The 14,868-nt window shown below is 36.2% G+C and overlaps 1 protein-coding gene across 1 annotated transcript in view; it reads left to right on the top strand.

Moving 5' to 3' along the window:
• Positions 1-14,868, top strand: part of POLR2B (RNA polymerase II subunit B) — a 41,476-nt gene that overhangs the window by 472 nt on the left and 26,136 nt on the right. The window contains 7 exon segments of the mRNA XM_028507806.2: positions 4,522-4,594; positions 8,083-8,233; positions 10,204-10,316; positions 10,442-10,661; positions 11,034-11,192; positions 13,854-13,977; positions 13,980-14,024. Coding sequence (XP_028363607.1) covers positions 4,522-4,594; positions 8,083-8,233; positions 10,204-10,316; positions 10,442-10,661; positions 11,034-11,192; positions 13,854-13,977; positions 13,980-14,024 — 885 coding nt within the window.

Consider the following 14,868-nt stretch of genomic DNA (forward strand, 5'->3'; position numbering starts at 1 on the left):
AAATTCCTTTGGTCTTTGAAGTAAAGGGCACTTTTGTTTTTCGTTTCCCTTAAGGCCAGAGTTAGTGGATTTATTGAATAGTTGAATTTTTGAGCGTCAGCCTGTGCGAGGCATTGAAGTAGGCTCTGGAAATACACCGGGGACAGAGAATGTAGTTGTGTGTGTATGTGGCAGGGGGTGGGGATTGGTCTAGTTTGGCAATTCTTCATGCTGTCATATGTGAAAGTAAAAGACGTCTTAAAAGATGACCGTTAAATTTTCTCTTTCCAAAAATGACGGTTAATTGGGCCAATCAATACGTTTTTATTTTTTCTTTTCACATATCTAGTGTATTTTCATTGTGTATTTTTAAAGCTCCCACTTCCATTCTCCACAGCTACTATTTCAAACTTCATTTTTTTCTATCTCTCAATCCCGTGGCCACCCTTCACATTTCTTCTATTCTGTCAGCTACTTCATGGAAAAAATAGAAAAACAAATGCTTAAACTTGGCTGTTTAAACTTTTCTGTCTCGTATCTGAGTCTAGAAATTTATTAGCAGTATTACATTCTTCTTAACTCCTATCAGTGGAAAAGAGATTAAAATTTTTTTTTTTAGTTTTATCTTTCAAGTAGGTAATATATCTCACAGCCAGAATTTATTAAAGTGTCAGGTCTCTTTCTTGTTCACCAGCTGTCCAGTGTGAAGTCCCCCCACAGCAGGTATTTGCTGTTCCTCGATTCTTATCACTTCATAATTCTGCATGCATATTCAAGCAAGTGGATTCAGTTTCCTCCACATGAACATTTACACTTCTCTGTATTTTAAATTTTTGCTTTATGTACATCTAGATTTTCTTATCAGTACATACAGTGTCCTTCCCTCCCCCAACCCCACAGCTACCTAGTTTGAGTGGATACCATAACTGAAGTAGTGTCTTATTGATGGACATTTGGGGTATTTCCACTTTTTTTCTGGTTCAGACAGTGCTGGAATGAATAATCTTGTACCTGTCATTTTGTCCAGGACAAGTGTGTCTGTAGGATAATTTCTAGATGTAGAATTATCAGGTCAAATGATACACACGTTTAATATTTTGTTAGATGATGCCAAGTGACCATAGTGATTGCTTTAATTTGCTTTCTCATTGACATTGTATCATAATCCTATGGAAAAAAGAGTTACAAGTTATCCTGTTTATCAAGTCTGCTTCAGGATTGAGTTTACATTTCATTCCTGCCAGTATCCTTTGGTATTTTAGATATGCCTTCATCAGTTTTCAGATATTCCTTTTCTGAAAACTGATGGAGATTTAATGTGAAATATTAAATCTCTCGTCTGCAAGAAATAAATTAAGCTCTATTTTTTCCTTTTTCTTCTAACATTTTGCCTTTCTCCTTCCATAACCTCAAGCTTCTAAAAAGAATAGGCTATTCTTGTATCTGATAGCCATTTTCAGGTTTTCCTCAATCCACTGCAGTCTGATTATGCTCATGCCAACACATTAAAGAGCTTTTATTAAGAATATCAGTGATTTCTCAATTGATAAGTCAGGTAGACATTAAAATTCTTTTGTGTGTTTATTGGTTTGAGAAAGAGTGAGAAGATCAGTTCGTTGTTCCACTTAAGCATTCATTGGTTGCTTCTTGTATATGCCCTGAGCAGGGATCTAAACCACAACCTTGGCATAGTGGGGACAGTGCTCTAACCAACTGAGCCACCTGGCTAGCACTGACATTTTTAAAACTTACCCAACCCTGTTGTATTCAACATTGTTGATGACTTACCTCTGGAAACTCACTCCTGCCCTTTTGCCACACCACTGTCACTTAATTCTTATCTATGTGATTTTCCTTCTTTTCTACTGTTCACATTCTTCCTGGATGATTTCATTCATTCTCCATGACTTTAATCACCATCAATATGTGGATGACTTCTGGAAATATATTTCCAGGCCAGATGTTTTGCATGTCTAACTGCTGCTGGACAGTTTCACATGGTTGTCTCCCAGGTCCCTCAAACTTGTCACTGCCCAAACCGAGCATTTTCTATTAGCAGTCCTTCTTCCAAAGATGCTTCCACCTGTGCTTTCCATTTCAGAGAATGGTACCACCTTCTTTTGTTGTTGAAACCGGAGCCTAGGCCTCATTCTTAATTCCTCTCCTTCACCCCTATATCTAATCAGTCATCAAGCCCCGGGGGTTCTCTCTCCTAACTATCTCAAACCTAGTCACTTCTTTGTCCCCTCTGCCACAGTTCTAATTCAGACCATCACCATCTCTTGCTTGGACTATTTCCTCAGACTCCTTACTGTTTTGTGTGTGTCTAGTGTTCTTGCCTCTCCTATCCACTTTCTACAGGGTGGACATAGTGATTTTTCAGAAATGAAAATTTGATCTAGCTATATCCTTGCTTAAATCTTACACAGGTTCTTCAAAGCTCTGTTAGTGAAGACCAAGCTCTTTGGCCACTCCTGACTTCATACTCTGTGTTTCAGCTACATTGGCCTTCTTTCATTTCTTGAATATCTTTCATTGTGGAGTCTTTTGCACAATTTGTATTTTCTTTTTGGAATACTTCTCTATCCCTTTCACCTCCACCCTCTTCTTTTGCCTAATTTATTCCTGTTTATTCATATGTGAGGTCTGCCTAGCTCAGCTTTTGGGGAGTCTTTCCTAACCTCCTCAGGTCCAGGTTAGGACTATTTATATCACTTTGTTCTTACTCATAATAGATATCTCCTCAGTAGGTGATACCCTCTGTGAGGATGCAGCTCTTTTTTTTATCTTGTTGCAGGTGGTGTCTCCAATGCCTGGGACATAGGAAGCAATCACATTCAATAAATATTTGAAGAATGGATGAATGAATGAGTAACCTTCATGGGGTTCAATTTCTTTCACATGGCTAACAGCAGTGTTCTCTAGTATTCTGTCTTCAGTCTTCCTTCTCTTTGGAAACACTCTGTATTCTACAAACCCCATGTAGATGTTCTCGGCTTTTCATAATTTATATCCCCTGAGTTTCATTTTATCTTTGGTTGCCTACTATAAGTATTTAAAGGGATACATGTTTTGTAAGTATACCTAAAGCTGACCTCATCATTTTCTTTCCTTTTCCTACCTTCTTACTTGCTTTTCCTGTGTGGCTTTGAAATTAACCTCTAATGATCAGAGTCTGTCATCAAAGCTAGAAATCTCTTGAGTTATTTTAGATAGCTTTTTCTTACCCCTTGTCCCATTACTGTGTAGTTATCAGTAATTCCAGTCTATTCAAGAACTTATTAAATAATTTTTTTGGATGTATATCAGATTTTGAATCCAGAGCTCTTAAGTTTTACAGACCATATATATATATATGTATATGTATATGTATATATATATGTCAGAATATAAAAACAAAAATACAGCACATTTATTTCTTAACATAAGATGAGAATAATATTAGATGATCAGTACACACTGGTTTTTTGAATGCTCTGTTGTTCAAATTACTATTGCTGCATAACTACTCCAAAATTTGGTTGCCTAAAAATTAATTTAATGTGTTCATGGATTTAAGTGGTTGGGAATTCGGATATATTGTAGTAGGAATGACTTATCTGCTCCACGTCAGTAGTTCACCTGGGAAGACTCAAAGACTGGGTGTTGACAGCTGGGGGATGCATGATCTGGAGTGTTTACTCCCATGGCTGGTGTGCAGTTTAGGAGGGCTCAAGGACTAGGGTTGCAGACCGGCGTGTTGCTAAGTAGCTTCTCCATATGATTGGGGCTCCCTCATGGTAGACAGTTTTAGAGTAGTAGGACTTCTTAATGGCAGTTCAGCGTTCCAAAATCAAGTGTTTCTACAAGCAAGGTGAAACAGCATTGCCTTTCCTGACTTAGCTTCTGAAGTCATATAATGTTGCTTTAGCAGCATTCTTAGTTGTCTTAAAAAACCTGCCCAGATTCAAAGGAAGGAAATGTAGACCCCTGTATCTTGATGGTAGGAAATTCAAGGTCACAAGTAAAAAGGCTTGTGAAATATAAGATGTGGTTGGAAAATACCATCTGTACATACATGTACATTCATGAAATATTGCTGTAATGGATCACCCAACCTTAAGGTATTGTCTAGCTATTGGAACCCTTTTCCCTCTCTACACTCTTACCCTAATCCCTGACTCCAGTCTCTGAGGAGCTTAATGATCAGAGGACTATGAGCTTGCTCCTGGTTACCTTCATAGTTAGCTATTGATGAGAATTAGATGGATTTTCTGGAGAAGATGAAAAACTACAGATTCACACTTATGTTGAACCTTTGTAATGAGGCCTCTTTGTGTATGGGGAGAATACCTCTGTGTTGTAGACCTATACATAGACGTATAACCACTTATGTATGTTATTCAATTAATATAATTGAAATTTTAGAAAAGTGAGGTGAAAGAATTGCTTTTTATTTAGCAGAGAGTAAATATGTTTCTGCTACTTAATGTCTTTGGAGCAAGGTGTTGTTAATTAGTAACATTTTATTTCAAACTACTGCAATGTTTTTGGTTTTTGCAGATATGCAATATGATGAGGATGATGATGAAATCACCCCAGATTTGTGGCAAGAAGCATGCTGGATTGTAATCAGGTAACTTTTTAGACTAAACTGAATAAGCTTTAAAAGGAACTATAACCTATAAAGGGATTTCCTGCTTATTCTGTTCTTGAAAATTAGATGTTCTAATGTGAATGTGTCACATGAGAGCCAGTTTGTTTATATATATTTTAAGTATTTCGGACTTATAGAAAGGTTACACAAAGAATTCATGTATAACTTTACCTAAATGTTAGTTAACCTTTTACTGTATATTTGTCTTTCTCTATATTTTTTTCTGAACCATTTGAGAATAAGTTGCAGACATAGGACATTCTTTTACGTAACATAAACCATCAAAATCAGGATGCTCTAGCAGTTGTTAGTTGTCTTTAATTTCATTTGAAATAATTTTGTTAGATTGTATTGTGACAGCTGTCATATCAGCGTGTGTTAAAAAAAACTTATCAAAATTGGTGAATTTTTGTGTAGCCATTTTAATATTGAAGATGGAAGAAACTATGCAACATTTTGGCATATTATGCTTTATTATATGAGGAAAGGTAAAAACACAACAGAAATGCAAAATAAAAGGTTTGTGTAGTATAAGGAGAAGGTGCTATGACTGATGGAACGTGTCAGAAGTGGTTTGCGAAGTGTCTTGGTACTATTGACATCTTGGCCAAATAACTCTTTGTTATGAAGCTGTTTTATGCATTGGAAGATGTTTAGCAGCACCCCTGGCCTCTACCCACTAGAAGCCAATTGTGGGAGGTGGCCAACATACTCACAATATCCAAATCAATAAAGTTATTGGCGAAAATGAAAAATGTCTTTTACTTTACAGAAAAAACCATATGGACTTTTTGGCCAATCCAATATTAATTTTATTTAATCTTATAGACCTTATCCAAGTTTTGCCACTTATCTCACTAATGTCTATAGCAAAATAAATTATTTTTTTCTGATTCTGGATCCAACCTAGGATCATAAAATGTGTTGGTTTTCAAGATTTATTCTTTTATCTCCTATAATCTAGAATAGTTCCTCAGTCTTCCTCTTTTTGTTTTTGACCTTGACATTCTTGAAGACTATAGACCAGTTATTTTTTATTTTTTTCAAAATTTTATTTGTTTATTTTTAGAGAGATAGGAAGGGAAGGAGAGAAATATTGATGCGAGAGAGAAACATCAATCACTTGCTTCATGCACCCCCAACGAGGACCTGGGTAGCATCCCAGGCATGTGCCCTGACAGGGAATCGAACTGGTGACCTTTCGGTTTGTGGGATGATACCCAACTCACAAAGCTACACCAGTCAGGGCAAGCCAGTTACTTTTTAGAGTGCCCCTCAGTTTAGGATTTGTTTGATGTTTTCTTAATTAGATTCAGAAGGCTACTTTAGGCAGTAGTGATGTTCTGCTCTTGGGGCATTATATTAGGAGGTACAAATGCCCATTTGTTTCATTACTGGTAAAATTAATTTGATTTGTTTTATTTTAAATGGATAATGTTACAGTAGGTAGTATTTCAACCCAAATTTTCCTAATTCTAAGTATAATTAAAATGTAATAAAACTCAGGAAGAAGCCTTATATATAGGTAAGAAAAGTACCTTTTCTGAGACCAGATGAGATCAGGTGCGCTCTGGGCGGTTTGGCCACAGACAGAAAAGTAACTTTTAAGTAATAAACTTACACCATGCTTTCTGTATGTAACATGATGGGGCCTCTTTGATCTCCACCAGCTCCAGGATGTACATCCTCTGGTTGACATTTTCTCCCTTTGCAAAGAACGCATGTTTCTGACATTGTGCCATTTGTATTTGTAATATAACTGAACCTTTCCTCAACATTGTTTTGTTGAAAATGTATGGAGTTTTTAGGATGTTAATACATATTTTTCCTATTAAACGTGGGTTATAAAAATTTTGTATTGAGACATTTGGATTTTCTATTATGTTTGAATATTAACCACCAAGAGGCCTTTTACTAAGAAATAAAATCAGGTAGATGTTCTGCGGGATATGCCTATATTCAAAGAATATTTTGGTCTTAGGTGAAAATGAATTGTTTTCGACATATGTGGTAGATTGCTGAAGGATAAAATACTATATTGTGAATGGTCACCCCATTTAATATTTTTTGCAAAATAAATGACTAGACTTTACATTTTAATTGTAGGTGCTGTGGTTATTGTGAGATGTTTTGTTCTTTTGGTTTTTAACATCCAGTGATCTTTCCCAAGCAGTGTGAATGTGAGCAATATCACTAGTGACTTCAGTAAGATGACTTCTGGTAAAATAATCGTAATATTAGATATAAATATGAAATATATAATTTAGGCATTTAAAGGATTACATTCCAGTGAAGCACTGTTCTGATGATTTTGGGGAAAGTAGCTATGGCTTAGCTTCCTGGGGGACTGGAACTTGTCCATTGTTTTGTAAAGATTTTTAAAAATCATTAATTGTCCATAAAAACCATTGCTATTTATATTAACAGACAGAGCTTTCCATGGGTTTCTTAAATATCAATGGCTGACTCAAATGGTTGTGAGACATTTCTCTCCTGTTAGCTAACGGTCTCTATGAAGGAAATTGCCCCAGTCATCATTAAGTCTTACCTTACACAAGCATTGTGTACTCTGTTACCTACCATAGGATCAGACTTCTAATATTGGCGGTCGCAGTTAATCAAATTAGGGTGGGACCTTAAACCAAAGGCAGTATGTATGCGTGCCAGTGATCTTCGAGGTGACCTGATAATGCCAAATGGGGAGGCTGGTGGTGAGTTGGGCTATGCATGTTGTCTTAGAAAATTGATGCGAGGATGGAGTCAGTAGTTACTAGTGAGAAGCGAGCAGAAGCTAAGGGGAGGTACCACAGATAGAAGATGCAGAGGTCACAATGTGGAGGAGTTGAGATACAGAGGTGTGCTGTCTGGGCAGTTCCTGCTGCTGAGGGGTGATGAAATAGTCTTGTCCTTAGAATCGTGTTGGATCTCGGAGCTCTTCGAGTCTCAATAAAGCCCAGCTATGCAGCTTAAATGCCTTATTCTCATCTCCCCTTTAACATACTCAAAATAGAACTAATAATCTTTAATCTAAAATTGAAATTCTTAATGCATACATATTTTAAAGGCCACTAATATTATCTTACTTCCTATTGAAATTAGAGTTCTTGTTTTTGTCTTTGATTGCATTTTTTTAGTTTTCTCTCCTGACATTTTTTTCAAGAAATGTTTCTAAGAGGTTGGATGAAATCTATCTATAAAGGACATTTGTAAATTAGTCCTCCTGTATAGTTCGTATGTTGTATTTTAATTTACCTATAAGTCTTGTTTCTATAAACTTAAGAAGTTCTACAAAGAAAGATTTCCTAGTCTCACCCCTTTTCTGGATACCTCATAGTGTCTTGTGTAGTGGTGGTCATGTAGTGGTTGGTATTTAATGATTGTTTATTGAATTTAATTATAATGAAAATGGGGAAATGTACTAGAAAACATCACTAGGTTGTAACTGATTATGAAAAATATTTCCCCAGTTCCTATTTTGACGAGAAAGGCTTGGTCAGACAACAGCTGGATTCTTTTGATGAGTTTATTCAGATGTCTGTTCAAAGAATTGTGGAAGATGCTCCACCTATAGACCTGCAAGCTGAGGCTCAGCATGCGAGTGGAGAAGTTGAAGAACCGGTAAGATGGTTATGCTAATAAAGTAACATAAGTGAAAGAAGAATATGGATTTGAAATTTTAATTCTCTCATTTGACTTAAAGGTTAAAAAAAAGTCAGTTGGTGTGTTTAGCAGGGTACTTATGGGTCTTCAGTCAGCTCCTACTTTATTTTTACAAATGGAGAGATGCATTTTTGCAAGTACAGTTGACCTTTGAACAACATGGATTTGAACTGCTTGGGTCCCCATACATGTGAGTCTTTTTCATCTTGGACACAGATTGTATAAACTTATAGTCTTGATAAATACAGTGTAATACTAAAAATGTATTTTCCCTGTGATTCTCTTAATAACACTCTGTTATCTGGCTTTATTGTGAGAATATTGTGTATAATACATTTAACATTCAGAGTGTTAATTGACTGTTTATGTTATCAGTAAGGCTTTCAGTCAACAGTAGGTTGTTAGTAGTTAAGGTTTGGGGGGGTCTAAAGTTATATGCAGATTTTTGACTACATGAGATTGGGGATGTGGGTTGGCATCCCCAACCCCCAAGTTGTTCAAGGGTCAACTGTAATCCAAAACCCTAATCCTATTCAGATAGTAGGTATTTAATAGTTGGGAAGAGGGAACTCAGAAATAAGATGAAGCAAGTCAAAAATTCCTTCAGGAAAACCCACTTGTTTCTTTGACAGTATAAGGAATCTTAAAAGTAAAAGTATTTGAAGGACTATGGAGGGCAGGGTGGAACTTATCTTAGTAGAGAAAAGATACTTAGGCATTTCAGCAAGAAAATGCTTGGGGTGTGTTTGGCTTGGGGATGGAATGGGGACCACAACATTCAGTATATGATTTTTGGTTTGATCTGGTTTTGGTAGCTGCTAATAGAATATGAGATGGAACCAGGTGGTCCCAAGCTTTGGATATCTTTGGGTGTCATGGGGAATTATTGAAAAATCTTGGAATAGCCTAAGTTTAAAATAATAATGTCCTAGACTAGAGTGATGGTGGAAGTAAGGAGTAGATAGAAGGCTTCCCTTTGCTTCATTGTCATCACCAGTTCTCTTTGCCCCTTATTTACTCCATTTTGGGAAACTAGAGTGTCAGTTTACCTTCAGTGGTCTGTTTAGTCCCATCTTCTCTTTCTCTGAGATTTGATTTAGAGAGAAACTCACTATCCATTTATCTCTGGGAAGCTCTCATGGATCTTGTTATTGGGCAGCAAATACACAAGTTGAAAGATCTTATATATTTTTAGAGAGAGAAGGGGGAGAGAAACATCAATGTGTGGTTGCCTCTTTTGTGTCCCCAACTGGGGATCTGGCCTGTAACCCAGGCATGTGCCATGACTGGGAATTGAACCAGCAACCCTTGGTTTGTAGGCCAGCACTCAAACCACGGAGCCACACCAGCCAGGACACAAGTAGATATTTAATTGAGACCCTTTTTTTTTTTCTCCTACTGTTGGCTGAGCTATAGTCAACTAGGGTTGGAAGTTCTACTACCTTACATAGAATAATTAGTATCTTTTTGTATGTTTCATATAAGAATTAGGTGCGGTTTTTTCGGGTATTCCATTGATTAGATTAGAGAGAAGCTCTTAATTGTATGGGTTACCTTTTCTTTGTTCCCTGATAACTTTGTACTTCTGACCCTGACTAAGGAGAGGGCACGTGGAACTATATAGATTTTTAATACAAATGCATTTTAACTGTTATAAACTTAGAGCACATGAGATGTGCATAGTTTTTATTTACTTTTGATATATTAAGTGTTTTTGTTTCTTCGGCCTTAAGAAAGTGATTAAGTATAAAATTTGACATCTATGGAATAAGAATGTTGACTTTGGAACATCCCTGTTGGTAAAGTGGATGAATTTTGTCAGTTTCTATAGCTTCTTCTCAAAATGTTAATGTGGATTGAAATGGAATCATTAAAACTTTTATGGAAAAAAATTATTTACCTTCTTTGTTTTTTTGGTTTTATTTCAGCCAAGATATTTGCTGAAGTTTGAACAAATTTATCTCTCCAAGCCTACCCACTGGGAAAGAGATGGTGCTCCTTCACCAATGATGCCAAATGAGGCCAGATTAAGAAATCTCACGTAAGTAAAGATTTTTTTCTAGCAGCTGGTAGTGAAATACAATTCAGAAAACTTAAGTTTAATGAGTTGGGAGTTTTAGCAAATACCTTACTATTACTTATTATGTTCTATTTTTATTTTCAAAGGTATTCTGCTCCACTTTATGTTGATATAACAAAAACAGTTATTAAAGAAGGCGAAGAACAGCTTCAGACTCAGCATCAGAAAACTTTTATAGGAAAAATTCCAATTATGTTGCGTTCAACTTACTGCCTGTTGAATGGCTTAACAGATCGTGATCTTTGTGAATTAAATGAATGCCCCTTGGATCCTGGTGGCTATTTCATTATTAATGGGTCGGAAAAGGTATAGTAGCATTATTTTAAAAAAATTACACAATGAAGATTAAGATTTAAATTATGAGAATTGAAATTAAAAAGTAAACTTTTATGCAGAATAACCTGGAAGTGGCAATTGAAATATTTATAGAAGTGTGAGAGTTGTAGTTATGTGAACCAAAATTTTATGTAGCTGTATTATATAATATGCACTAGATATAAGGTCTGTTGTTTGAGCTTGTTTCTGTGAAGTGTTTATGCAAAATGGAATTCGTGATGTTCAAGAATTGATGTTTCAGTGACCCTATATGATCAGATTAAATTAAGATACAGATTTCACTCTTCCATTTCAGGGATCTTATGGGATTTCTGGCTGTAACTTTTTTTATTGTCCATGTAGGTTCTGATTGCTCAAGAGAAAATGGCAACAAACACAGTCTATGTGTTTGCCAAAAAGGATTCTAAATATGCCTACACAGGAGAGTGCAGATCATGTCTGGAGAATTCTTCCCGACCCACCAGCACAATTTGGGTTAGCATGCTGGCAAGAGGAGGACAGGTATGGACTGGAATATGATGTTGTTTAGGTTTATTCCTTTTGTAATTTATAGACTGGGCTCTTAGAAAGCTTTTCTTGAACATATTATCAGTATTACATGACAGGCATTGTATTATTTACTTATTGCTGTGTAACAAAGTACTCCAATAGCAACATATATCTTTTCACAATTTCTGTATCCAAAATCTTGGTGAGGCTTAGTTGGGTCCTCTAGTTGAACATCTCTCACAAAGCTGCAATCAGTGTGTTTGCCTAGACTGCAGTCATCTTAAGCTCTCTATACAGCAGCTGACAATATGGTAGCTTGCTTCATCAGAGAGAGTAATTGAAGAGCCACAGAGTGTACAAGGTGCAAATCACAGTCTTTTATAACTTAATATTGGAAGTGACATCTTACATTTTTGCCACACTGTTTTTGTTAGATGTAAGTCAGTATGCTCAGCGCTCTACTCCATGCGAGGGAATTACATAGGTGATAATAGTAGTAGGCAGGGATTGTCAGGCACAGTCTTTGAAGCTTCCTACCATAGGCATGTTACTTAAAGTAATGTAATCTAATAATAGGTAGCATTTCTTGAATATTTGCTGTGTGCCAGTTAAGTTACTCATATTGCTTGTTTTAATCTTTACAGCTATCTTGGAAAATAGTTGTAATTACCTCTTTAATTTTATGTACATTTTCTATTAAAATTTTAAAAAAGATTTTATTCATTCATTCATTCATTCATTCATTCATTTATTTAGAGAGGGGAAGGAGAAAGAGAGGGAGAGAAACATCAGTGTGTGGTTGCCTCTCATATGCCTCCTACTGGGGACCGGGCACACAACCCAGGCATATGCCCTAGACTAGAAATGGAAATTGGCAACCCTTTGGTTTGCAGGCTGGCACTCAATCCACTGAGCCACACCAGCCAGGGCTAAAAATTTTTTTGAATAAGTCATACATGCATGATAAAATAGTTCAAGAAGTACAATAAAGGGTATCCATAGAAAGTAGTCTTTGACCCCCAGGTCTTTTCCCTATAGGCAGCTGCTTTTGAAAATTTCTTGTGAATCAGTCCAGAAATAGTCTTAATGCAGAAAATACAAGTGAGAGCTTACCGTACACACTTTACTGGTATCCTTTAAAGTCATGTTTACATCCTCACTCGAACATTCTTTTTGGGCTGTGATATTCCATATGTAGATGTAGCATAATTTAACTACTTCTCTTAAGGTGGTCATTTAAGTTTGCAGTCCTGTGCTCTTAGAAATAGTTCTGCAGTCTAATTTCACTTTGTATAAGTCTTACAAAGATCAAACCTTAAAGGTTAGAGAGTTTTAAACTGCCTAAAGTTAAACACACATGTAGAATACATGTTAATTTAAAAGGCTTTTACTTGTAAATGAGAGTGGGATGGGGCCCAAGTGTAAGGTTTTGGAGAAGATCCCCGGGTGGTTGTGATGTGCATTTATTTTTGAGAAGCATAGGCATGGGTTGTGGAGGGCAGAGCTATGAACACAACATACATGGAGAGATTATCATGGCAACAAATGGGCAAAATGAATTAGAGGCAGAGAAAGGAGAATCATCTGGATTTAGTGATAGGTTTGATAGAGTATGAAGATGAGCCATTTAAGATTCTGTGATTTCTATTCTGACATTCTGTATTAAATAACTTTCAAGATATTTATTTTTTAGAGAGAATCTATTGATTTCATTTTGAGACAAAAGATTTTTTAGGGGGAGTAGTGATGTGGGCATTATTTTTTAATGTTTTGCTTATTTGGAAAAAGATCTATGATGAAACAAATAGACTGAATGGAATAATTGATAGAAATACCAAATGGTAGTTGGACATCTGAGGGCTGAGTACAGAAAAAGATCAAGATGAGATTTGGGGATCATTTATGAAAAGTTGTCACCGAACAGCCAGGAGATGGGATGACGGTTTCTGAGGAAGGAGGCCTGCAGTAGGAAGAGGAAGGCGACAGAAACTGCTGTTAGAGGGATGTGATAATGTGCGGTTTTGAGGCCAAGAGAAGGTAGAATTTGATATTGAAGGAAAGAAATATGATAAAAACTGAGAAACCACATATTTGTATGGCATTTTAGGCTAGTAATTTTTATTTTGTTTTTTTGTGTGTTGGTACAATTAAAAGAAGAGAAATTGGAAAAAAATGAAGGTTGTGAAATAGGTTGTTTATTCAAACAAGGAGATGATACTACATAGACCAGCTCTGAGCTTAATACTTACTTTTCAGCATTTTTCAACGTATGTCTGTCCGTATTCTCTCTCACTTTTTCATGTTCTCTTTTCTTTCAGAGGATTGATTGACTGATTGATTTTGTGGGTAGAGAAGCTGAGGGGTCAGTGTTCATACATTTTTTGCAGCCAAAAAGTCATTTCCAAGTACAGTGTTGGGTGATTCTGAGAGAATTTTGGCAGGCAGTAGTAGAGAAAGGATGTTATCTTAGATCTAAATGACAAATCTGTCCATAAAATAATGAATCCATTCCAGTAGTTTTGAAAAGTAGCCATAGGACATTCCTTATAGCGTGAGAGGCATGCTTCTTTTGAAATACATACAGTGATTAACATGTATATAAAATGGTTCTTATGATGTTTTCATATGGCTGTGATATCTGTATACTCATATGCTAATATTTTATTTTTCTAGGGTGCAAAAAAGAGTGCAATTGGTCAGCGCATTGTGGCAACTTTACCATATATCAAGCAAGAAGTTCCCATCATTATTGTGTTCAGAGCATTAGGTTTTGTGTCTGACAGAGATATTTTAGAGCATATATTTATGATTTTGAAGATCCAGAGATGATGGAAATGGTAATGTGTAAACAAAATATATTGTGTTTTACAGGATGTTCAAAGTTACTGACTGTTGCTAATCTTAAAACAAATAGAAAGCTGCTCTAAAGAGCAATTTACTTGTTAAAAATCTCATGCCATTTATTGTGTAGCACAAGCCTTTAGCCTGGGTTCTTTCCTGATAATTCTCAATAAAATAGATGTGAAAACTAGATGCACCAGGGTTCATTGACAGCTGCAGGAAAGAACAGTAGTAAGGAAAAATCTTAGAAGCATTCCAGTCTGGCTATAATTTAGAAAAATAGGAAAATTAGTAGTTTATATCTTTTTTTTTACTTTTTATTTTGAAGTAATTTCAAAGTTGTAGAAAGTTGCGAGGAACTCCCTTGCTCTTTACTCAGATTCACCTGTGGTAACGTTTGGCACATTTGCTTTAGCATTCTCTTTACATGCACCTTATTTCTGGAACATTAGAGAGTGCGCTTCAGGGGTCATGCCCCTTTACTCCTAAAAACTTCAGCGTATATTGCCTAAGAACCGGGACATTCACTTACATAGTCAGGACATTTACCGTATTTTTCGGATTATAAAATGGATTATAAGACAGATTATAAGACATACTCCCTCCCCCGCATTTGGGAGGAGAATGGGGTTGTGTTTTATAGTCTGAATGTAGCATACCTGGCTCACTGTTGCGGGGGGAGGTTAGCGGGGTCATAGGTCTTTAAATATTTTACCACATTTTTTGCTTCAAAATTTTTTTTTCCTGTTTTCCTCCTCTAAAACCTAGGTGCATCTTATTGTCCTAAAGATATGGTAACTTACCTACAACTCTGGTAACCCATAGGTCTTACTCAGGTTTTTGCCAG

Source organism: Phyllostomus discolor, chromosome 1 (genome assembly GCF_004126475.2).
Source record: "Phyllostomus discolor isolate MPI-MPIP mPhyDis1 chromosome 1, mPhyDis1.pri.v3, whole genome shotgun sequence".
Taxonomy (NCBI): Eukaryota; Metazoa; Chordata; class Mammalia; order Chiroptera; family Phyllostomidae; genus Phyllostomus; species Phyllostomus discolor.